This window comes from Phocoena sinus, chromosome 17 (genome assembly GCF_008692025.1).
Source record: "Phocoena sinus isolate mPhoSin1 chromosome 17, mPhoSin1.pri, whole genome shotgun sequence".
Taxonomy (NCBI): domain Eukaryota; kingdom Metazoa; phylum Chordata; class Mammalia; order Artiodactyla; family Phocoenidae; genus Phocoena; species Phocoena sinus.
Window position 1 is genome coordinate 64,715,796 of NC_045779.1, and position 25,674 is coordinate 64,741,469.

The 25,674-nt window shown below is 39.6% G+C and overlaps 1 protein-coding gene across 3 annotated transcripts; it reads left to right on the forward strand.

The window, feature by feature from the left end:
• Positions 1–1,150: 1,150 nt before the first annotated feature.
• SQLE (squalene epoxidase) lies at positions 1,151–25,670 on the forward strand. 3 transcript variants are annotated; one of them, XM_032609942.1, is made up of 12 exons: positions 1,151–2,345; positions 5,847–6,099; positions 12,611–12,791; positions 14,259–14,355; positions 15,283–15,396; positions 15,481–15,652; positions 17,471–17,566; positions 21,965–22,107; positions 22,585–22,681; positions 24,336–24,423; positions 24,814–24,909; positions 25,134–25,670. In XM_032609942.1, the coding sequence occupies exons 1-11, from the start codon at positions 2,055–2,057 to the stop codon at positions 24,893–24,895; spliced, it is 1,614 nt and encodes a 537-aa protein (XP_032465833.1). In that variant the 5' UTR covers positions 1,151–2,054; the 3' UTR covers positions 24,896–24,909; positions 25,134–25,670. The 3 variants fall into 3 exon arrangements, with proteins under 3 accessions (XP_032465833.1, XP_032465832.1, XP_032465831.1); XM_032609940.1 differs by lacking the exon at positions 24,814–24,909 and having other exon boundaries at positions 1,193–2,345; positions 25,134–25,666; XM_032609941.1 differs by lacking the exons at positions 17,471–17,566; positions 24,814–24,909 and having other exon boundaries at positions 1,156–2,345.
• The last annotated feature ends 4 nt before the right edge of the window (positions 25,671–25,674 follow it).

Genomic DNA, 25,674 nt, shown 5'->3' on the forward strand with positions numbered 1-25,674 from the left:
TGATAAGGTATGAATAAACGCTTGTGTGACCTGGTGAGGATCAATGGAGACTTGGTAGAAGAGATGACAATTCAGCCATGCTCCAAATGGCAGAAAGGATTTGTACATAAGTCTTAGGGTTTAAAATAGGCAGTCCGGGGTTACAATAAGGTGAGCAAAGGCCTCAGTAAATTCTAGGAAGTTTCATTTTTTCATAACAAGGGCCAGCTCTCACCCTGAGAATCGTGTAGATTTTATTGTTCCCTCCAGAATGCTTGCCCTGGAAACAATTCATGTAACTTGCCTGGTGGCCTTGCTTGATTCACTCCAGGACGAGTGAAGGGCTGCTTCCCGTTTCCATGGTTCCCTGCCCACCCACTTTCTCAGGGCACTTACGACACATCTCTATTTATTTTACTTCTTTGCTCCGCACCCTCCTCCCTGTTTCTGATGTTAAGAGAACAAGGGCTACGCGCACAGCGTAGCTTCAGCCTGAGTACAGTGACAAGTGCACAGCTGCCCGACAATTTGGGGTGAAGGAAGGGAACACCTGGCATATCCTCTCCTTTCTTCCTCCAGCAAACGCCTGCCTACTCCTTCCAGATTCAGCTGTGAACGTCACGTTCTCCATGCACCTGTAGCTGTTTCTACCGCCTCCCAGCACACAGTAGGCACAGGACAGAAAGACTGTGTCTGATTCCTCTCTGTGACACCTGGGCCTGGCAGGTAGTAAGCGTTCCACAAATGCTCGCCGGATGAATGGAGACCTTCCGACATTAGGCGGCGGATCTACGGCGGGGTTTCCTTGGAACCAGCTCCACCTCTTTCCGGGTAGAATCCCAGCGGCTGGGACCGCGGCACTCAGGGCATCACCCCCTCCAGCCACACTCCCTCCCGAGCCAGCCAGTATCTTCCCATCCGCCCAACGGGCGGCGGGCCCCCATCCCCACGCCCCCACCCCACTCCACGCAACCTCGTCCCAGCTCCTCTCTGGGCGGCACCTCGCGGGCCGCGCCGCCTACGATTGGCCAAACACGACATAGCGCCATCTCGGCCTACGGCGCGGTGCGCGCCGTCATTGGTTGGCGGAGGCGGCGGGCGGTGACGGTGGGCGGGGTCCCGTCCTCTGGTCCCTGGCCCAGGCCTAGCCCATCCTCCGCGGAGGCGCACTGGGCCTGACCATCAACTAGGGCTCCAGGCGGTTACTCTGGTTACTGCCGAAGCGCCGTGCTGGAAGGCTGCCGCCGCCCGCGAGGGATGCTGGTGAGGAGTCCGTCGGGAGCCCTCGCCGCCGCCGCCTCCGCCTCCGCCGCCGCCGCCGCCGCTGCCCTCTAAGGGTAGCGCTGTGGAAACTGCCGTGCAGCGGCTGGAAGGTTCGGGGGCTGGTGCCTCGGGAGCCGCGGTAAGGTGGAGATCTCGAGGTAGGGGCTGCGCTTCCCTGCCCTAGAGCCGCAGTCTCCAGTCCGAGGCCATCTTTGGTGGGCGAAGGCGGTCCCGGCGAGAGAGGAAGCTCACTCCTCACCGCCGCAGCCCTTGGCGCTTTCCGACCCGGCTGGGCCATCGCTGTCGGACGAGGCGAAGCCGCATTTTTCCCAACGCGAGATATTTCTTTGATGTTTCTCCCCGTTCCTCTTCTGAAAGGGCATCTGCTGCTGGTGAGAGAGAAGAGCAATTTTACTGCACGACGAGCCAGCAACAAAATTTAAAACATCATCCGGAATAGCCCCCAGGACCCTCCTCGCCTTCCAGAGAAAAAAAAAGGGGGTGGGGAAATACATGGATTGCTTGAAAGGGGAGAGCCTCGTCGGGAGCTGTTGGAGCAGGAGATTTTTAAATACTGTTTTTTAAATCCTGGAGAACGTTCCCCTCTTCTGATACTTTTATACTAACTTTATGTGATTTTGTAAATTAGTCCGATTTGAATTGTAATCCTGGACGGTGTTTACTGGACTTTGGCCGGTCCCCCGTGCTACTTTTGGCAACACCTTTTGGGGAGAACATCTAAACACCAAAACCCTACCAGAAAAGATCGGATCTGAACATTGACCCGGTGTCACCGAGGAAGCCTTTAAACCATGTGGACTTTTCTTGGCATTGCCACTTTCACCTATTTTTATAAGAAATGCGGAGACTTCGTCTCTCTGGCCAACAAGGAGCTCTTGCTGTGCGTGCTGGTGTTCCTGTCGCTGGGGCTGGTGCTGTCCTATCGCTGTCGCTACCGGAACGGGGCCCTCCTCGGGCGCCAGCAGAGCGGCTCCCAGTTCGCGGTCTTCTCGGATATTCTGTCAGCCTTGCCTTTCATTGGCTTCTTCTGGGCCAAATCCCCCCCTGGATCAGAAAATAAAGAGCAGCTCGGGTCTAGGAGGGTAGGTTGAATTCCAAGTGGGCAAATGAATGAGTGTGTTATATTAAAATTAGGACTGGGGTTACTCAAATGTAAATATTCTAATTTAAAGGGCGAAAGGCTGCAGGTTAGATACTGTGGTAGGAATTCTCATATAGCTGGGTTTTTTTGTTTGTTTTAAAAGCTCTTGACTGTTCCTTGGCTAAATCCTTGAGGCTCTTAGGAATGATTGAAAAACCTTTGTTTCATTTAGTGTTGGTGGTGCCGATGCTAAATAGAATTGGTTAGATTATGGATGTTGATTTGATGATGGAAGTTGAAATGTTTGAATCACTAGGACAGAATCACAATTCATCTGTGTTGGAAAAAAATATTTTTTTAATTTAAATCCTTTGGTAAGGATTATGTTTGAACGTGGGAAGAAAGAAACCCGCTGCAGGTTAAGTCTGCGGCTTATAAGAAGGGACCCAGCTGCCTGGGGAAAGTCACAGAACAGTGGGAAGAGCTGGCAGAGTAAAATGCTGTGTTTTAAAGTTTTAGGCAAAACACCCTCCCCTCCCCACGTCTGCGGAGCCTTGAGTAAATCAAGGTCCTAAATCAAGAGACTAATTGATGTGTGCATTTCAGCCACGTTCCTAAATCCAAGGTGGGTCTTCAAATACACGTGAAGTTATGATGATCCCTGCAAAGACAGCAGAGGAGGACGGTGGTGGGAGATGAGGGGGGAAAGGTTGTCGAGGTCAGAACATTTCAAATTTGTTGCCCTTGGGTGTTTATACTTTTTCCCAAGAGCACTGGAGGATTCTAAGTATGGGAGTAATGATATTCGATTTTTACTTTTTAAGAAGCACATTCCAGTTTCTGTGTGGAGAGTGGATTGTAGGAGTACAAGAGTGGAAGCAGGGATGTGGGGTAAGAGACTCCAGCAGTAGGCCAAGTGAGGGACGACAGTGACTTGACGTTAGGGTGCGTGGCCAAAATAATTCACTCTTTTTGGGTTCTGGATCCACATCATTTTCCTGTATCTGCAGTACAGATCAGCACGGTTTGCAGAAGAGGGGGGGCTTGGTTTAGAAGTTTTGCTTCACCACTGCTGACTGTGAGACCTTTGGCAAATTGCTTAGTTTCTGTAAGGATCCGTTGCCTCTTTTAGGTGGGAACAGCACTAACCTTGCTGGTAGTTATAGCGAATTGAATGAGTTAATGTTTGCAAAATGCCTTGTTCATAACTGTGATAAATAGTAGCTATTAACATTAGTCTAAAGGTAGTCTCTGTCAGGAACCTCTGAAGTGGTGCTGAATTCAGTGATAGGGTGGGTGTGGGTTGGAGGAATGGGAGGGGAGGGAGAGGGAATCTTAAATCCTCAAATTGACATCTTTGGTATCTTTGAGATAGTGTCCCTCTGAGGTCACTGAGCACTAGTCCAGGTGGCTGGAATGTCGTTATACCGTAGAGAAATTTGGGGGTAGGAAATCGGATTACCAGCAGTCACTATTGGTTCCACTTTGTGAATACCTCAGGCTTTCTGCTTATTTCCTAAATACCTGGGAATTGGTAGACTGTAATGAGTACTAAGTTCCCATTAGTGGAAACTGCTAATCTACTGACCAGGCTCTGAAAGACGTAACTTTCTCCAGAGTTCCCCTTCCAGGATTGTGTGTGTGTGTGTTTAACAGGGAAAATTTAGGAAGAAAAACTAATAACAAATGGCTAAGATGACAAAAGGGGCTTTTCTTGCTCTCAGAACAGTAATTTAAATACAGACAGTTGCTCTGGCCATTAAGAAATACTGAGAATAAGAGTAGACTCTATTGTGAAAAGATAATTTGTCTAAGAGAAATTATAAAAAAGTAGAATGGATAGGAATGCCCCAGTCCATTATACAGGTGGAATGAATATTAGAATCACAGAGAATTAAAATTCTAAAGGATTTTAGGTTTTATCTCCTTCCTTTTTTATTAAAACCCTGTCAAAATGGCATTAAAACCCCATCAAAATTGCATTTAGTCTTAATCGATAAGGTCAGAGAACTCAAGGAGGATGGTTCCTTGCAACTCTGAATCTGAATTGTATCCATATTTGTGAATCCACATACCAAGAGAAAATACTTATTACAGTATTGAATTGGTACTTCCCTGGCGGTCCAGTGGTTAAGACTCTGCTTCCAATGCAGGGGATGAGGGTTCAGTCCCTGGTGCAGGAACTAAGATCACACATGTGCAGTACACACGGCTAAAAAACAAAACAAAAGAAACAAACAATATTGAATTATTCTTAAAAAAAAAAGTAACAGGCACTGTTATGCTCAGTGGGCATAAATCTCTCAAAACAGGCCTTTTTCATCTTCTTATAATCAAAGTTAAGGTTTTTACTGTCAGCCCAATGAGTGATAGGTTTAATGTTTGTCCTTATTCCTAAACTGGAGGGCCACTTGTTTGACTAGGCTCTCATAAGAGTATCAGGATAGGGGAAAAGGAAGGTAAATTAAATATATTCTTATATGTAAGGACTAAAATTGTGAACAGGTCGAATCCCAAGGGACAGAATGAGTTATTCTCTTGGAATTTTACGATAAATATTCTCAATTAATAGATCAATAGCCAGGATTTGACAGTCTTTTTGTTATATAAAAGTGATTTTAGATTAAGGTAGATTTTTCAGATGAAAATCCAGAGGGAGAAAATAAAGATGAATAGTTGAAATATTTACAGGGTGCTGAATAATTTGCAACATGAAGTCATATCAGAAATTGTGTATGGGACTTCCCTGGTAGCGCAGTGGTTAAGAACCCCCCTGCCAATGGGACACGGGTTTGAGCCCTGGCCCGGGAAGATCCCACATGCCACGGAGCAACTAAGCCCGTGCGCCACAACTACTGAGCCTGCGCTCTAGAGCCTGCGAGCCACAGCTACTGAGCCCGTGTGCCACAACTACTGAAGCCCGCACACCTAGAGCCCGTGCTCCGCAACAAGAGAAGCCACCGCAATGAGAAGCCCGCGCACCGCAATGAAGAGTAGCCCCACTCGCCACAGCTAGAGAAAGCCCGCGCGCAGCAATGAAGACCCAACGCAGCCAAAAATAAAATAAAATAAAATAAATTAATTAATTTAAAAAAAAGTTGTACATGATTTGCATCTGGTAGATGCTCAGTATATGTTTGAAGCATTGAGTAATTAATGATAGAATTTTCCCTGTAAGTCTTTGAAGCCCCTTGTAAACATTTTTTATGTTTGGCCTATTATGGATTTATAAATACGTGACAGCATTTTCTAAATATGTCTGAATGATGGAAGACACATTTAATTTTATTGGGATATTATTGTACATTTTTGTTTAACCAATATTTTGATATCGTTTTTTATATATGATCTGGATTTAAAAACATAACAGTTCATTTGGTTTGATAATGTTTAGGGTATAGTTTTTACCTAAGATGCAAATGTCCAGTGTGTCTATATAGTAGTAGTATGATTTAAAGACAACAAATGTGGCTACATAATTCACTTTTTTTTTTTAAAACAGTGCAAAAAAGGAACCAGTATTTCAGAAACAACCTTAATAGGAGCAACTGCCTCTACGTTGATATCTTCTCAAAATGATCCAGAAATTATCATCGTGGGGTCTGGTGTACTCGGCTCTGCTTTGGCAGCAGTGCTTTCCAGAGATGGGAGAAAGGTGACGGTAATTGAGAGAGATTTAAAAGAGCCTGACAGGATACTTGGAGAATTTCTGCAGCCAGGCGGTTATCATGTCCTTAAAGACCTGGGTCTTGAAGGTAGGTTCATAGTGATTTTTAGGAGTTACGTGGCATAAGCAAGCACTCATTGCTATGACTGGTAAAAAGGTATTCCATTTTATTTTCATGTATAAAAGTTACTCTATTCATTTACCAACAAATTTGCATGAAAATGAGAGCAAAGGAGAAAATAAGCATGAGGAGATATGAAGTAGCCTTAGTGAGATAAATGAAGTGGCTAAAACATTGTAATGGTCAAAATTGAAGACTGGAAAACCAGAATGAGGACATGAAATTTAGTGAAAGGTGAAGGGAACTATCATTTGTAGAGTGCCTATGATGTACTTGTTATGGAACCTTTTTTTTAAAGCATCATTCATCCATTAACCCAGTGCTTTTTAAATACTACTCATTTAGGAAATACTTATATTTGCTGTATGCTTTGTATGAGGTGCTGTACTGGGTGCCAAGGCTATACCGGTAAACAAGACAGATCAGCTATCTACTCTTGGGAATCAAAATATAAATATAGGCCCAGGCTGTGAACTGAGAAAGAGCTGGCTTGGTATGTAGGGTAGGCAGTATGTTGTAGTAATTACCAGCATTGATTCTGGCACTAGATTGCCTGGGTTTGACTACCACCTCAGATACATAAAAAGCTGTGTGATCTTGGCTAAGTTACTTAACCTCCCGTGTATTAGTTTCCTCACCTGTAAAACTGGCACACTTAAAACAGTCCTTGTCTCGTAGTTTAAGAGGATTAATTAAATTCATAAAGACAAAGCATTCAGAACAGTTCCTGGTATGTAGTAAGCAGTATGTGAATGTTTGCTATTTTATTCAATGAACTGAAAAGGAGACCCATGTAGCCAGAAAGTATTGGGTAGTGGGGAAAGGAGAGTGGCTTGAGATTAAGGTTGGAGAGGTAGGCAGCTGCCAGGTCATGCAGGGCTTTGAAGGCAGTGGAGCAGGAATATGACAGGATCCTGTTTACGCCTCTATAAAGGCTTCAGACCTTTGACAGCTACTCACAATGACAGACACACCTTACATCCTGACTCAGTACCTACAAACATACCTAAATCAGACTGAAATTTTACTTTTTAAATACTTGTCATGATTTTACCCAAGTATACAATTCACAGCTCGAAAGTCATTTCACAATTTACCGTTGAGTCACATCCTGCAGTTTGGAGAAAGCTGTTTTAAAAGAACGTGTGGATATGGTGTGGTGAATAGCCTCCAAGACTGTAGTGGTGCGGTAGCAAGAGTCAACTCAAGGAGTCTGGTGGGAGCTCATTGCTAAGTCCAAATGACAGATGATGGTGGTTTGGACTAGTATGGTAGAGAGGATGTAAAGAGAAGTGGACAGATTCATGACCAAATTAAGAGGCAGGAATGGCATGACTTACTAAAGGACTGATGTGAGGTATGAGAGAGGGGGTATTAAAAAATGATTCCTAGGTTTTGATTTGAACAACTGGTAGATGGCGGTGCTGTTTGCTGATAAGAAGACCTAGAGAGGAACAGACACTGGGAGGAAGTTGGGAGACCTGTTGAGATATCCAAGTGGAGATGTCAAGTTGAATATATGAATCTCGAGTGCAGAGGAGTGAGTGATTTGAGCTGGCTGGAGTAGACATTTCAGAGATGTCAGCATATTGGTAATACTTAAAAGCCACAGCAGTGATGGAGACCAGCCAAGGAGAGTGTGCAGGGAGAAAAGAGAAGACAGAATAAACCAAGTCCTGGGAAACTGATGTTTAGAGATTGGGTAGAAGAAGAGGAGCTTGCCAGGGAGACCGAGCGGGAGCCAGCAGAGTGGCAGGAAAGAGCCAGGAGAGTTTGGTGTCCTTAATCCAAGAGAGGAAAATGTTTCTAGCTGGAGGGGACGGGTACGTATCAGGAAAGGAAAGGAGCCATGTCATGGTTTGCTAATGAAGGGTCAGGTAAGATGAGTGTAGAGAAAGGGCCATTGGATTTGGCCATTTGGAAGTTGCTTGTGACATTGACGGTGTTTCGGTGGAGTTGTGTAGATGAAACCTAGACTGAAGTGAGTGGGAGATTAAAGAACTACTAGAGACTAGAGAACTACTCTCGAGGAGTTTTTCTCTAACAGAATACAGAAACGGCAGAGGTGAGATGCAGATGTGAGGATAAAGGAGGGTTTTTTTAAAAAATTAATTTATATTTGTCTGCATTGGGTCTTTGTTGTGGTACGCAGGCTTCCCATTGTGGTGGCTTCTCTTGTTGCAGAGCACGGGCTCTAGGCGGTGGGCTTCAGTAGTTGTGGTGTGTGGGCTCAGTAGTTGTGGTGCACGGGCTTAGCTGCTCCGCGGCATGTGGGATCTTCCCAGACCAGGGCTCAAACCCGCGTCCCCTGCACTGGCAGGCGGATTCTTAGCCACTGCGCCACCAGGGAAGTCCCCAAAGGAGGGGTATTTTGATACTAGATAGAGCATGTTTGTGTGGTGACAGAGAAGATAAAGTTGAGAGGGAGGCGACTAAGGGGGTTACATTCATTGCTTCATTTAACGAATATTTATTAAGCATTGGCCATATTGTAAGTACTGTTCTGGGTGCTGAGGCTACAGTAGTGAACAAAACAAAGATTCCAGCCCTCATAGAGCACACATTCTAGTTGCTAGTGTAGAGGGTGGTGATAAAAGATGAATAAATACAATTTAGAGTGTATATTATGGTTATAAGGGCTTTAGAGAAGAATCAGAAAAGGGACATAGGGAGTTGAGGGTGGCGTGTAATTTTAAATAATGAAGTGGGAGAAGGGAAAGCCTCGCTGAGGAGATGACATTTGAGTAAAGGACTGAAGGTGATGAAGGAGTTAGGGCTACCTGGAGGAAAGGACTCTCTCTCCAGGCAGAGAGAATCAAGGGGAAAAGCCTGGTGGGAGGAGTGAGCCTGGCCTCTCTGAAGAGCAAGGAAGGAGAATCGTGTTGACTTGAGTGGTGTGAGTTATAGAGAAAAGGTCAGATGGGCAATGGGGGCTGGATTCCACTGTGGTCCACTATATGGATTTGGCTTTTACTCCAAAGGGAAGCCACTGGAGAATTTTAAGAAGAAGAGTTATTAGATTTCACATTTTAGAAGTATGATTAGAAATATTATTTTAAAATATTCTTGTTATTGTGTAGAAAAAAGAGTAGATCAAGTCAGAAGCAGGGAGACCTGTTAGAGATTATTGCGGAATCAGTGAGAGTTGTTGGCTTGGACTAGGGTCATAGCCGTAGAGGTGGGGGAAGTGGTCACATTCTGGGAATATATTTATCTTCGGAAGGAAGAGTCAGTAGGACCGGCTGATGGATCAGATGTGAGGGATGAGAGAAAGAGAGGAGTCATGGTATTTAAATGAGACTAGACGACATTGCCAAGAAGAGGTGCAGGACGACCCCTGGGGTACTGTAACGTATAGAGGTCAGTGAGGTGAGCCGGAGCCAAAAAAGACGACCGAGAAGGAGCAGGTGAGGAGGAAAAGCAAAAGACTGCAGGGCTCTGGACCCAAGTGGAGAGAGTGCATTGTGAGGAAGGGAGGTCCACCTCTGTCCTTTTAAGTTTCCTAACCACCACCCTTCATGAGACGGTCACTTGAGGCAGATGTGACAGTATCCTGAGACAGGATTTTGTTACCTTTATCATTGAACATCAGGCAACTGGAAATGCCCTCAGACTAATGACTGGACTTAGAATCATTTAGAAATCCAGCCTCAGGGGATATGTCCAAGGTTGTGGCAGCAAACCTCAATGGGTTCTTACGGGTAGTTCATGTAAGGGTGAGGAGAGCCGTGCAAGAGGGAGGGGAGCCACTGAGGTATTTTAGCCAGTCCACGCATCATGTGTACCTTTAGTATCATAGCAAGAGTCCTTTTTAACATTCATTATGCTATCAGTTCCCCCTCAGGTGTGATGAGCTATGGATAATAGAAGCCCTTGAAATAGTTACTTTTCGGAGTGTGGACTTTTAATATAATACTGACTGACCCATCCTGGTGTGTGGGTTTTTAATAAGTGAATTGATTGCCCTTTGGCTTAAGCTTAATATCTAGAACTCTTCAAATGAATACATTATAATTTAAATGCTATATCTTTATAATAAGTCTCATTATCCAGTGGGGAACCTCCTCCTCACCTCACTTTCTTTAGGATTATCTTGACTTTTCTTGGCCTTTTTGCTTTTCTGTGTATAAAATTTAGAATCAGGTTTCAATTCCCATGAAAACAAACCCTGTCAAGATTAAGACTGAAATAGCATTAAATGTCTAGCTCAGGTTTAGAAAAATTGTCTTGGACTTCCTAGCCATGAATGTGGTATACTCTCCCTTCAGTTAGGTCTTGAGTGTATTTAAATAAAATGTCATAAATTTTGTTTGTCTTTTGTTATATTTACTCCTTGACTCTGATTTATATTTGGACTTCCATAAGTGATACCTATTTTATTATGCACTGTATACTCATTTTGAGGTTCAGACTTCACACCAGGTCATGGTACAAAGTTATGATTGGATTTCTTATGGATGACTCCACCCATGGCCTATGGTAGATGGCTTACTTCCATGCCATGTCTCAGGGCGTTGAATTGATTTTTTCTGGTCTCTGTCGTATTGACAAGAAATTTACGCATGGTGCCAAGTTCCAACGTCCATTGCCTGTGGGGGCCCCTACCTCCTATCCAGGAGTGGCCCTTGTAACTCCAGCCTTTTAGGCTTGTGGTTCTGATGCCCTTATGCTATTGCCTTTAAAACTTGCTCACTGGTTTGACTTTGAAGTTGCTTTTCATTTTTAGCATATGCAGTTTTTCTGTTGGTTTTGTTTTTTAGCTTGCCTTTTCATAGAAAGCAATTCTGCATTTTTCAATGTGGAAGAGTTTTCCATGCCAGTTTATCTGATATGTTGATAGTAGTAGTCTAATATTGGAGCTATATGGTTAATAGTTAGTGACAGCTCTAAGTCCCATCACTGTCTTCAAAGTTATTAACTATCTAGTATTTGTGAAGCCTGAATTTCATTAAGGTTTAGGGTGCCATCTTCCTGCCTGCTTAAGGAAGTAAAAGTGCCAAAGTCTGTCATGTTTGATTTCATCAATAAAGTAGAAAGAGAGAGAAAGATTTTTCAAGAAATCTTAAATTAGACCTTGTTTATATACTTGACTTAGGATAATTTACCCAAGGAAAAGTTTTACTGTGCTACTATATACTTTTCACATCGTCTATATACTTTTCACATTGTCTGTTGTGTTCTAAATTGGACAGTTTTAGCATTTAAAGTTCTTCCATAATATAATTATGGCTTAAGAAAAACAAGCTATCTCAGTAGCTGACAAAACAAAAGTAGAAATACTAGATGGGCTTTAAACATTTAGGTCAGTAAACACTGGCAAAGAGATCCAAAGTGAATACACTGCTAACTGGAAGCTTTTAGGATGTATGTGTACTTTTCTCTGAATGAATTTTAACTGGAGTAATTTAGAAACCATACCAAAAAATTAACTTACTTTGGTCCTAGGTCGGATGTGTGACAAGTATTCATCCAGCTTGTCCCTGACTGGACTTTTAAGTGTGACTAAAAAGCATATCAGAAACTGATTTATTTTGATCTTAGCATAGATGTGTGATAAAAATTGTTTATTATAAAGTTTTCCTTTCATCAGAAATGAAGTTATTTTAATGTACTTAATCCTAATATATTTTAATGTATTTAAATATATATTATGTGACTATTTTAATATACATGCTAAAGTCCACTTTTTCACAGAAATGTATTTCCAATTCTGTTAGCCATTCTTTAACATAATTTTAAGCCTGTACATAGTATTTTCTCAGTTCATACTTAATAATGTACTTTACCTAACTTAGATTCATATTTAGGTTATTTACAGTTATTCTTATTAGAGGTAACACTGTAGTGAACCTGTTTTTGTATACACCTTTAATAATTATTAAAAATATAAATTATATCTTTAGGATGAATATCTTAGATGGATTACAAGACTAAAATTATTATATCAAAGGATGCTAACTTCTTCATGGTTCTTGATAATTATTGCTGTACTTATTTTCTAAAATGTTATTACTTTATAATATGACCAGTAATATATAAATTTATCCATTTTATCTTTAGCTCACTAGCAATTTTGAGAGATCTGGTGTCTTATTGTTTCAGTTTTATTTCATTGATTTTTTTTAAATCAAGTTTTGAACACTTTCCCTGATATGTTCAATGTTTCTGTACTGCTTAGTGTGAATCATCTATACACTTTTACCCATTATTGTTAGGGTCTTAATATTTTTCCTATGAATTTTAATGAGTGAATTTTATATGTAAATATTTACCTTTTGTGATATTACGAATTTGCTAAGACTTGTCTTCCAGAAGCATTAAGATTTCTGAAATAGTTATATTAATGTCCAGTTCTCCAAATGGTATCATAGCTTTATGAACACAGAAACTCATTTTCAATGGTCCATGTCCTCTTGGTGCCTAGTGTAACTCTGGGTATATTACAAAATTGATTTTTTTGACCTGAATTGTTTTGCAGATACAGTGGAAGGTATTGATGCCCAGGTTGTAAATGGCTACATAATTCATGATCAGGAGAGCAAATCAGAGGTTCAGATTCCTTTCCCTCTGTCAGAAAACAGTCATGTGCAGAGTGGAAGAGCTTTCCATCATGGAAGGTTCATCATGAGTCTCCGGAAAGCAGCTATGGCAGAGCCCAAGTAAGACTATAGCTTCAAATACATGATGCTAAAGAAACACATTTAAACTTGGCCTTCGTACAAATACTATTTTATACATTTCATAAGTGTTTGGGTATGGGTTAGAACATAGCTATTATACTAAAATAAACCATAAGTTAGAAGAATGTTAGCTCTTCAATGCCTTTGTTAAGAGTATCATATAGATAACCTTCCTTTGAATGACATATCCTTTGACTAAATATGTGATCTTTTATGTGGTTGGAATTTAGAGGATATAGTTGTTGTAATTAAGGTTTAAGTTCATATGTGCCCATTTGGGAGTTGGGGTTTGTGGTTATGGTACTTTTTATTAAAAGTCAGGTTAGAGAACTTCAAGAGAAGATCCCTGTTCCATTCATATTAAGGACCTAGACTGACAGAACTGGCTGCTTCTCTCTCTCTCTTTATTGAGTTATAGTTGATGTACAATATTATGTAAGTTACAGGTGTATAGTATAATGATTCACAGTTTTTAAAGGGCTTCTCCTCTTAACTATTAAATTATATTTGTCTCTAGCCCTATGCATTAAAATGGAGGTTTAAGTTTTAAACATGAGAACCCTCATGTCATTGGCAAAGGCTTAAGTGTAGACAAAGCAAGTGAAATGAGTGGATTATTCTTAGAACTGAAAGAATTTGGTATCTATGGAAGTAGTATATGTTCACTGTAGAAAAATGGAAAAATACTCAAAAATATAAAGAAGATTGTAAAAATTATCCATGATCCTTCTAACTAGAAGTAACTACTCTGAATAATTTGGTAGATAAATTCCAATTCCGTGTATGAATTTGTGTGGGTATGTAAAATATTTCTGCATGTACTTTATTTTTTAACGAATGAGATAAAACCTCGTGTTACTTTTTAAAATGCTTTTTAAAAAATCATTACATTAGTAATATGTATTCCATTTTAAGAAATTAGAAAATTAAGGGCTTCCCTGGTGACACAGTGGTTAAGAATTCGCCTGCCAATGCAGGGGACACGGATTCAAGCCCCGGTCTGGGAAGGTCCCACATGCCACGGAGCAACTAAGCCCGTGCGCCACAGCTAGTAAGCCTGCGTGCCACAACTACTGAAACCCACACGCCTAGAGCCTGTGCTCAGCAACAAGAGAAGCCACCGCAGTGAGAAGCCCACACACCTCAACGAAGAGTAGCCCCCGCTCGCCGCAACTAGAGTAAGCCCGTGCACAGCAACGAAGACCCAACACAGCCAAAATTAAAATAAATTAAAAAAAAGAAAGAAATTAGAAAATTGAAACCACACCAATTCTAAAATCCGTTAATGATCTTTTTGCTTTTCGTCATTCCAGACTTTTTTCTATGTACATGTGTGTCCAGTTTACATGGGTAAACTCGAGATAAAGAAAAGGGAATTTTTCATTCCTTATTTAAATTGTTCAGTTGTGCTACCGGAGAATTTATTTCTGTTTATTTATCTTTTAGCACAAAGTTTATTGAGGGCACTGTGCTGCAGTTACTAGAAGAAGATGATGCTGTGATGGGAGTTCAGTACAGGGATAAAGAGACTGGAGACATCAAGGTGAGGTATATCAAATATTAGCTCTTCCTAAGAGATTTTTATTTTCTTTTTCTCCTACTCCTTTAAAAAAGTAGGCTCACCAATTTATTATTCATCAAAGGGACCAAGATCTAAGCCCTCTGCACCAAACTGAACACATGTTCTTTAGAGCACTTCAGAATGCTGTTCAAATAACTTCAGAAACAAACACCACGATTTTAACTGTATTAAAAACTGAAATGAGAAATGTACCCTAGGAGAGAAGCAGAGGGGAACTGGAAGATGCAAAAAGGAAGGATTCAGCATAAAAGAAATAATTAGAATAAGATATTGTTTAAGTAAGAAAGGCAAAAAGTAAGAGAATGTCTGGGGAAATAGCAGAATAAAATAGTTTGCTCCTGTTGGTTTAGTAAAGAAGAGAAAGTCCAAGGCTTATCTGTTGATTCTTCCCAGCTGCTCCATAGGGTAACCACGTCCTAGGAATTATACTCTAATGGGGGCAATTACAAAATAATATAAATACATACATCTACATGTACAAAAATTCTTCTAAGCCCTAGCCACTAGCCACTAACTGTGAAGTTAGAAAATTCTAGAATAAAGGAATGTGGTTAGTCCTTGGAATTTGTAATGAGATTCAATCCTCTATGGGCTGTGCTTGCTTTGTAGCAGTTTCCCCCAGTGTCCATCAAAGTAGCTTAATCCCAGATGGTTTGGATGGTAGGGCTTTGGAGGAAGGTGATCCTCAGGGACTCAAGGGGAAGGGTCTCTAGAGATTGGTCGTGCATTACCTTCAGCCCATGTAACAGCTCCTTCAATAGCATCATCTTCAAATACGCTGTAATGCCCCATAATGTATTTAAATTTGTTCGTGTACCTTTTAAAAGAATGTCCTTTTCACTGTGTACTTCTAACCATTTAGCTGAGTATTCTTTGTTTTTGTTGTAGGAACTCCATGCTCCATTGACCGTTGTTGCAGATGGACTTTTTTCCAAGTTCAGGAAAAACCTGGTTGCCAATAAAGTTTCCGTTTCTTCACATTTTGTTGGCTTCCTTATGAAGGTACCATAGGAATGCAATTGTAGGAAATAAAAGCAACTTGAAACTTGAAAATTATTAAAATATTTTATTTATTTGTTTTTCTAGAATGCACCACAGTTTAAAGCAAATCATGCTGAACTTATTTTAGCTAATCCGAGTCCAGTTCTCATCTACCAGATTTCACCTAATGAAACTCGAGTACTTGTTGACGTCCGAGGAGAAATGCCAAGGAATTTAAGAGAATACATGACTGAAAACATTTACCCACAATTACCTGGTAAGAAATAGTATTTCACTGCCATTGTAACCTACTGTCTGCAAGCAAGTCTCACAAAAGGCCCTTCATTTCCAGTTCTCACTGAAGCTTTGTCTAAATTAGGCCAAAGATAAGGATGGCAGGTGAAAAATTCATCCAGTCAGCTACACTGGAGCTGAATGAACTATTTAAACTAGCACATAAAAAAAATCTCCAAGTAAAAAAAATAGTTTCAATGTATTTTTTCTTAGTAATAATTTATAGTTTTCTGAATAATCATTAATAGTGGCATATATGGTATTTTTTAAGGTAGTCTGGATAGCAGTGTAGGTATGTGAATTCTTGAAATAGCTCTTACACTTAATTACTTCTTGTGCTTGGTTTTTGTAGAAATGGTAGCTACCATATATTGAATGTCTACCATATAAGAGGTGTTTTACAAACATAATTGAATGTCTACACAACTACCCTATGAGGTAGGCATTATCATGATCCCCATTTTACAGATGAGGAAACTAAGATTCAGAGAGGTTACTTAGCTTCTCCAAATACAAACCTTTAGTAAGTGGCAGAGCCAAGGTGGAAAGCAGGTCTGTCTGGCTCATACATCTCTGACCTCAGAACATGAGGGTTATAAGGGGTCTTTCAGACATCTTTGTAAAACACTCATTAAAATTATTATTTTTTGAGAATAGGAAGATGTAAGAAAGAAATGTAAACAAATTATTAAGAATATTGATAAAATTGAAGGAAAACCCTGCTTGCCAGTTATGATATGATTATAGTAATAGCACATTATCCTTGGTATGACTACATTTTATTTAAATATGTTTTTTAAGTTATTTTTTAAATTAAGCAAAGTTATTTTTTAAACTTAAGTGAAAGCACTCTATTTAATAATTAATGGAATATTAACAGAAATTAAGGTGTACATGGACCAATTTAGATTTTTAACAATGACATTTTCAGCACTTCAATACATTTTCACTCAGTTAAGCCATTTTTGAAGCTTTCAGATGGAAAGAATGAGTTATGCATATTTAGGAAAAGGATAGTTAATAATGTGATAGTTTTAGCATTTTTTTCTTTTATATAGATTTTTTTCCCCCAATCCGAAACTTAGTTGCAGCAGACTGCCCTGTGTAATTTTATGCTCAAATTAGCTAAGTTATGGAAATTCTACTCATTGTAGGAAGGAATAGTTTCAGCGTAGGCATTCTGCTCCTGTATTGCCAGATTACGAATTGTATGAAAAGAAAGTTTATTTTCTATGCAGGTAGAAGCACAAAACTTTAAAACTGGGAAGTATCTCAGAGATAAGCTAATCCAACTGTTTCATTTCTAGATGAAGAAACTAAAGCTCAGAAAGGTAGTGCTCTATACACCTTACCCTTTTTCTACTGTACATACCCTCCTGCTGTTTGTGAATTGGTGGTATATTTCATCTGATCTTATAGAATATGGTGGTGACAGTAAATTAGGCGTTAAATATATGATACCTAGCATTTAACATTTGCAAGAGAGGTGGGTGGTTTTTCTCCCTGTCTCATCTCATCTGGATTTGCTTCACTTTTCCTCAAGTTTTCTGGTTCACCCAGCTCTATGTTTATCTATTTACATTAATTTTCTCTTAGATTCCTTAGTAATTCCTTAGCTTGAATAACTAGGTGCTTAATGAACAATTTTAGTAATAATTAGTTCTTGATTTTTCGCAAGGAATATATGTAACAACCATAACAGATGTGTAGTAGGTATTTGTTTATTCTTGATAAGAAAATGTGGTAACTTGAAATTGGAATGTTATAAACCATTTATTTGGTGGGGTGGGCTTTACTGCAGATCACCTCAAAGAACCATTCCTAGAAGCCACTCAGAATTCTCGTTTGAGGTCGATGCCAGCAAGCTTCCTCCCTTCTTCACCAGTAAACAAACGAGGTATTATTTTATTGGACTGATTTTATAAAAGATATTCCAAATATTCAGAATGACATGTATGTGGTACAGTTTGTAACATGTGGTATGGAAACTTGATTACTGTGGATTAATGCATTAGTAATACCAAAATTAGTTTTATATCTATTATTTAATATTCAGTACATATAGGTCACTGTTCTAGTTATTGGAGATACAACAGTTAATTAAATACAGTCCTTAATCTAGAGAAGGCAGTTTTCTAGTGAGAGATATAGACATATAATTTCAGAACACTGATCATAAATGCTGTAATGAAAGCCCACTCGTGGTACCCCAGATTCACTGCGAAGGGGTGGGGTGTACAAAGCAGGGAGGGGAGCCTGTGAACTGGGAAGGGTGATTAGGGAAGACATTGCCCTGGAAACAAAGCTGGACTTGGGGCACGGAGGGTGAGTGGGAGCTCATCAGGTGGACAGTGAGATGAGGGACTTTTTCTTTTTTTTTTTGGCTGCGTTGGGTCTTCATTGCTGCCCACGGGCTTTCTCTAGTTGCGGCGAGCGGGAGCTGCTCTTTGTTGCGGTGCACAGGCTTCTCACTGCGGTGGCTTCTCTTGTTGTGGAGCACGGGCTCTTGGCGCACGGGCTTAAGTAGTTGCAGCACGTAGGCTCAGTAGTTGCGGCACGCAGGGTCAGTAGTTGTGGTGCACGGGCTTAGTTGCTCCGTGGCATGTGGGATCTTCCCGGACCAGGGATTGAACCCACGTCCCCTGCACTGGCAGGTGGATTCTTAACCACTGTGCCACCAGGGAGGTCCCGAGAGATGAGGAACTTCTAAGTAGGCAGAACAACATCTACAAAAGCTAGGATGGCCGAGAAATGGCGGCACTAAGTGAACTCAAGTAGCTTCCTATGGCTGGAGCATAGGATAGGTGTCAGAGTGGTAGAAAGGTAAGATATTTATTTAAAGTTTAGTTTTAATCCTATAGATGATGGAAAGTCATTGAAAAGTTCTCTTTTATAATAGCTTTATTGAGATATAATTCACAAATCACATAGTTCACACATTTAAAGTGTACAGTTCACTAGTTTTTAGTATATTCATAGGTCTATGCAACCATCACCACAATTAATTTTAGAACATTTTTATCACACCAGTAAGAAACCCTGTACCCATTAGCAGTCACGCCTCTTTTCCTCCCAGTCCCCAGGCAACCATTAATTTACCTTCTGTCTCTATAGGTTTGCCTCTTCTGGATATTTCCTATAAATGGAATCATACAATATGATCCTTTGTAACTGGCTTCTTTGAGGTTCATCCATGTTGTAACATGTATCAGTCCTTCATCTGCTTTTATGGCCAAATAATATTCCATGTATGGATATGTCAGTACTACATTTTGACTATCCATTCATCAATTGGTAGACATTTGGGTTGTTTCTACTTTTGGTTCATACCTGTGTATGAGTTGTTGTGTGGACATTTATTTTTATTTTTCTTGGGTATATACCTAGGAGTTGAATTGCTGGGTCTTAGGGTAACTCTGTTTAAATGCTTTGAGCAACTGCCGAACTGTTTCCCAAAGTGTCTGACCCATCTTACGTTTCCATTAACAATGTATGAGGGTTCCGATTTCTCCAGATCCTTGACATTGGTTATTATCTGCCTTTTTGCTCATAGCATCCTAGTAGATGTGAAATGATATCTCACTGTGATTTTGATTTGTATTTCTCTGATGGATAATGATGGTGAACATATTTTCATGTGCTTATTGGCCATTTGTGTATCTTCTTTGGAGAAATGTCTGTTCAGACTTTGCACATTTTTTAACTGGGTAAATTAAAAAAAATTTATTAAGTTCTAAGAATTCTTTATTCTAGATATAAATCCCTTATTAGATATGATTTGCAAAGTTTTTCTCTCATTCCATGGATTGTCATTTTGGTTTCCTTGATGGTGTTCTTTGAAGTTTTTAATTTTCATGAAGTCCAGTTTATCTTGTTTCTTCTTTTGTCACTTTTGATGTCATATGTAAAGTCTTTGCTCAACCCAAAGTCATGAAGATTTACTCCTATAATTTCTTCTAAGAGTTTTATAGCTTTAGCTTTTACAGGTAGGTGTTTTGATTCATTTGAGTTACATTTTATGTATGGTGTGAGGAAGGGTGAGTTCAGCTTCTTTTGTATGTGGATATCCAGTTGCACCAGCCCCATATGATGAAAAGACTATTCCCTATTGAAGTGCCTTGGCAGTCTTGTCAAAATTTGACTGTAAATGTAATAGTTTATTTCTTTCAACAGTATTTTGTAGTTTTCAGAGGGTAAGTTTCACATTTTTGTTAAATTTATTCCTAAGTATTTTACTCCTTTGCATGCTATTATAAGTGGACTTATTTTCATTTTAAGATTCTTCATTGCTAGTGTATAGAAAAACATTGACTTTTGCATATTTAACTTGTATCTTGAAGCCTTGCTGAACTCATTTATTAGTTCTAATAGTTCATTGAAAAGTTTTAAACAAGGTAGTGGCACGACTAGAGTTTTGTTTCAAAGATATTACTCTGATATGTTGTGGAAGGTGGTTTGGAGGAAAGTTCAGACTAAAGCCTATAGTAAGGCTATTTAATTATTCCATGTAAATGATGATGAAGGGCCTGAACTAGGGTGTGGCAATAAAAATGGAAGGTAGAGAATGGATTTGGGTAGCATCTAAGATGAAGAATGCATGAAACTCAGTGATTAATGGTAGTAAGAAACAGTGAGGTCTCTTGATGGATCCCAGGTTTCAGGCTTAGATAATTTTGCCACCTATTTGCTGACATCGGAAATATAGGGAAAAGTGTGTAAGTTTAGGGAAGTGTGGAGAGATGATGAGTTCACTTTTGGACATAGTGTGAAGGGCTGGGAGGTCATTTGAATGGCCAGGTGGAGCCCCACTGAAAACAGGAGGGTGGAGCCCTGAGGAGAGGTGTGAACGGGAGCTGTCGATATACTGTGGCTCCTGAACATTAACAGCTATCATTTGCTATGGAAAAACATGCATCATAAACTACCAGTCATATGAACAAACTATACTGCAAAGCAGAATGAAAGCCAGTGCCAAATTGATATAAACAGCATGCTGTGAGAACATATCCTAGTTGGTGGGATTGGTAATGTTCCATGGAGAAAGAGGAATAAAAGCTGGTTATAGTTCGTGGTTTTTAGTGAAGGTGTTAGACTAATACATAAAAAACTTGGATTAATATTAGAATATACCTTTTCATAAATTAACATATATTATGTGTATTCTATAATTAGTTATAAATGTAGTATATTGTGACATTACAGAAAAAAATTATCCATAATTCTGCTACCTTGCCACTATTATTATGGTTGGCTATTTCTCTCAGAGACAAAATTAAATAAATACTTTGTTTAACTTCCCTCTAAGTCATAGGTCATTAGCCAGGCTGACAACTGATGGGAACCTTAGTCAGGAGCTTGGTCAGGAGGTGTATCTCGAGTCAAAGTGCAGAGCTTTCTGCTTCCGTAGTTTTGTTTTTAAGGGGGCCTAATTTTCAGCTAAGATTCAATCAAGGCTTATTCTCCTAAATTAACTTCTGATGGTTTTGGGATATCTGCCTATTCCCTTGGAACCACACAGACATCTCTCTATAACATGCTGGCAGCAAATATTACTGTGAAACGTCAACGACCTCTTGATTTTTTTCCCTTGTGGAAGGCTTGCTGTTTATGCATGGATGCCTGTACATTCTTTGTTTTTTCGTGGAAGAGGCCTTATAAATATTTTGACATTGTTTGACTTAATCTTAGGGTCACATGTGAGCTTTTTTTGTTGTTTTTTAAAGATGATGTTGGGGGTAGGAGTTTATTATTTATTTATTTTTGGCTGTTGGGTCTTCGTTTCTGTGCGAGGGCTTTCTCTAGTTGCGGCGAGCGGGCGCCACTCTTAATCGCGGTGCGTGGGCCTCTCACTATCGTGGCCTCTCTTGTTGCGGAGCACGGGCTCCAGACGCGCAGGCTCAGTAGTTGTGGCTCATGGGCCTAGTTGCTCCGCGGCATGTGGGATCCTCCCAGACCAGGGCTCGAACCCGTGTCCCCTGCATTAGCAGGCAGATTCTCAACCACTGCGCCACCAGGGAAGCCCGTACATGTGAGCTTCTTGAGGGCAGGGACCATGCTCTTGTTCTCACTGTATCCCTAGGGTCTGGCATATATTAGTTACCCAATGAATATTAAGTGATTCAACTCTTGAATTTTTGCCTGAATAAATTTTAGTCATGATTTAGTCCCTTGTATTTTCACATTCTCATTTACTAGCTCACATTCAAAATGTTTATAAATTACCAGAGTAGTGTTTTTGTTTGTCTTAAAGGATGCTCCAGGATGATGTCATAATCTACTTTCTCTCTTTTTATAGGTGTTCTTCTTTTGGGAGATGCTTATAACATGAGGCATCCTCTTACTGGAGGAGGAATGACTGTTGTTTTTAATGATATAAAACTATGGAGAAAATTGCTAAAGGGTATCCCTGACCTTTATGATGATGCAGCTGTTTTCCAGGTAAGATATTATTCTTTGACAAAAATGTCACAAAACACATTTCTTTCTGGGGCCTAAGAGGAATGGGGCTTTGAAGGGGAGGTCTGTACCTAGGAGCCTGGTCCTTAGTAGTGATTCTTAAGCAGTCTTGTTCAGGATTAAGAACTTGACTTGTAACCTATGAATCTTTTAGAATCTCTGTATTTGGATATTATATAACATTGGATTACATGGGCCACTTAGCTTCAGAGATGTAACTCATTGGAGATTTTTTTTTTGGTGGGTGTGTATATGTTGAACAAGGCATAATTACTGTACAACAGTCCTCAGGATAACTATCAGTTCAGGGGATTATAAACATCAGTTTGTGCTCTCTCGCTCTCTCTCCCCCTCCCTCTCCCCCCTTCCCCTTCCTTCCTTCTTCCCTCCCTCCCTCCCTCCCTCTCTCCCTTTCTTCCTTCCCTTTACCATATAATAAGTGATCTTTTTCCTTTTTAGGCCAAAAAATCATTCTATTGGACAAGAAAAACGTCTCATTCCTTTGTTGTGAATATCCTTGCTCAGGCTCTTTATGAATTATTTTCTGCCACAGATGGTAAGTGCAGATATTTTTAAAAGAATATTGCTGAAGTGCAGGGTTTTAGCACAGGAAGGGAACTTAATTACAAAAAAGTTAGTGATTAGGCCAGAACTAGAAATGTTTCCTGAGTTTGCTAACTTCCAAGTTGGTAGTCCTTTTTGACTCAGCCCTTGAGCAAGATTTTTTCTAATCATGTAGCCACCACTTTGTGTGGAAGGCTGTTGCTTCCGAAGACAGCCTTAATAGCAATACCTCACTAATGTGTCATTATTCACCCCTCTGGTCCAAATCAGATGCATAAGATTGCGATGCAGATCTTATGCAAATGATGGAAGATCTTTCTGGCCATGAATTAAAAGGCAATAGAGTTGTTAATCTTTTTCTTCCTGAACACTAGTTTTAATTTCTTTTCAAAGTAGTATTTTGTAAAATGAATATGCGCTTCATGTCAAGCCTAGATTTTGTTAAAGTGCACAAGCAGAAATATTCCCACGCTTTTGTTTTTGTTTCCATATGAGGTGATGGTCAATCTATATGTTAAGGAAAACATGACTAAGCAGAAACAGTGGTAGAAATGGAGGAAAAGGCATCTGTGCCACCTCCCAACTATGGCTGTGTACAAATTAGTGAGTGGCAGGTTAGTAAAACTAGACCTTTACGTTTTCAAGAATAAATATAACTTGAATCTCATTACCTCAGGTGTTTACGACAAAGCTATTTCTATGACCTGGCTGAGGCCCTAGTGATCTGTGCTTTGGTGATCTGATTACAAAGGATGATACAGTACAAATACTTCCTGTAGAGTTTCTAAGCCATCGTTCTTGCTAAAAGAAAAGACAACTTACTGTGATATGCCAAGCAAATCTCTCTAGTTGAGCATGGAAGTTACAGTGGCTGGTTGGGCAAGAAAAGAACTAAATTTGGAGTGTTTCTAAGCTCTTCTTTCTAAGCTTTTCTAAGCTCTTGAGTTTCGTACATGATGAGTTTGAATCTGCCGACAAAACAACATTAAAAAAGTTACGAAATAGTGGAGGAGGAATGAGCTTTATTGGAGTAAAACGTTACCTGTTGTACCCTTTTTCATCTTTTGTGAAGAACAATCTAGACATACTTGAGAAGAACATTGGTTCTGTACTATTAAAAAGGTTATTGATTGATTATATTATGTTGTGAGGGTTTAATGAATTATTTTGAAAAGTATAAAAAATGTACACATATAAGGCATTATTATTTACTCTTCACAGCTGTTGTTTTTACTTGATAATTTACTGCTCCGAGATATGGATCAGGCATCTTAGAGACTGGGAATCTGGTTTCTAGAACTGTGTTTTTATAAGAAAAGTGTTTACAACAAAGTAGTTTGCATCATTTAATGAATTTACAACACAGTCAAGGAAATAGCTTTTAAATAACTAACTTCTAAGACCTGCATGTTTAGTAATTATTTACTAGCAGAAAAAGTTTATTCACACTTAAATTACTATGTGTAATGTGACTTATGAAATTTAAAGGAAATCTTGGGTTGCTGAAATGCCAGCACTAGATTTTTTAGAAATTATCTGTAAGGTGTAATAAATGTTACACATTCATTTTTTTCTGACATTTCATTAATACCCAACATAAATGTGTGGATAATTTGATCGGGAGTAATTTTTAACTTTTATTTTAGATTCCCTACATCAACTAAGAAAAGCGTGTTTTCTTTACTTCAAACTTGGTGGAGAATGTGTTGCTGGTCCAGTTGGGCTGCTTTCTGTGTAAGTTGTTTCGATGACACAGAGGAAACGCGTGTTCCAGGTTTTCTTAGGACAGTTGGGTTTATGAGTGACTGCAAGTGCCATTTTATCCTTCAGTTTATCATTCAGTAGTATCCCAAACAAAACGTAGCCCAGAGAAATGAAAACAGGCAATAGTTAGTGCTGCATTTTTGTTCTAGGAAACAGGGTTGATTCTATGGGAACCATGATTAATAGAAGTTTATATTTAGAATTTAATTCTGTTGGGACTCAATGAAACTCAGTAACAGTTCTGATGGTGCAGACATATGTAGAATTATTCTTGGAAAGTCTGCAAAATGAAATTCTTTAAGATTTTTCCCCTTTGTCTGCTATCTGAATGTCAACACTGTTATCTTTTGAAACATCTAGACTCAACAAGCCAGGCAATCCAGCTATTTCAGACCGAGATCTCAAGACTAGTGAGAGAAACAGCTCAAAACAGACAATTTAATAAACGAAGAGGAGGTACTGGCTTCTCTGACAGGGGTGAAGTCTAAGTAGTTTCTTGTAAGAAAAAAAATTTTTTAATTTGTCCCTTAGCTGGCAGATACAAGCTTGTAAAGTCCCCTAAAATGTAGAGTGTGTGTTTACCTTTACAGATGATATATAATTGGAACCTCTTTATGAGTCAACTTTCATTTCCAGGTCTTACTAATATATATACTTTTTATCTTTCCTATTTATTACAGATTGACTCCTAATCCTCTGGTTTTAATCGGACACTTCTTTGCCGTTGCAGCCTATGCCACATATTTTTGCTTTAAATCAGAACCTTGGATCACAAAACCCCGAGCCATTTTCAGTAGCGGTGCTGTATTGTACAGAGCGTGTTCTGTAATATTTCCTCTAATTTACTCAGAAATGAAGTACTTGGTTCATTAAGCTTCAAGGGGAACCATCTGTGAATGAATACTGGGAACTTGCCAAGTCTGAAGAGACTTGGAAGAGATGTACATAGCACAGTACTATACCTCTTCTAAAGTGGGAACTCTTGGACCAAGATTGGGATTAATTTGTTTTTGAAGTTATTTGTATATAAACATGTAAATATATACTTTAGTTTGCAATTTCAAATGAAGGGTACAATAAGATAGACATGTAAAAGAAATGACTGTTACCATAAATTAGTGCTAACACTGAGGAACTGCAGTTTGTCTTTTGAATTCAGTATTTGGGATGAGTTATTGTGGGGCATGCAAATAAAATGAAGAACGAACTCTCATGTCTTTT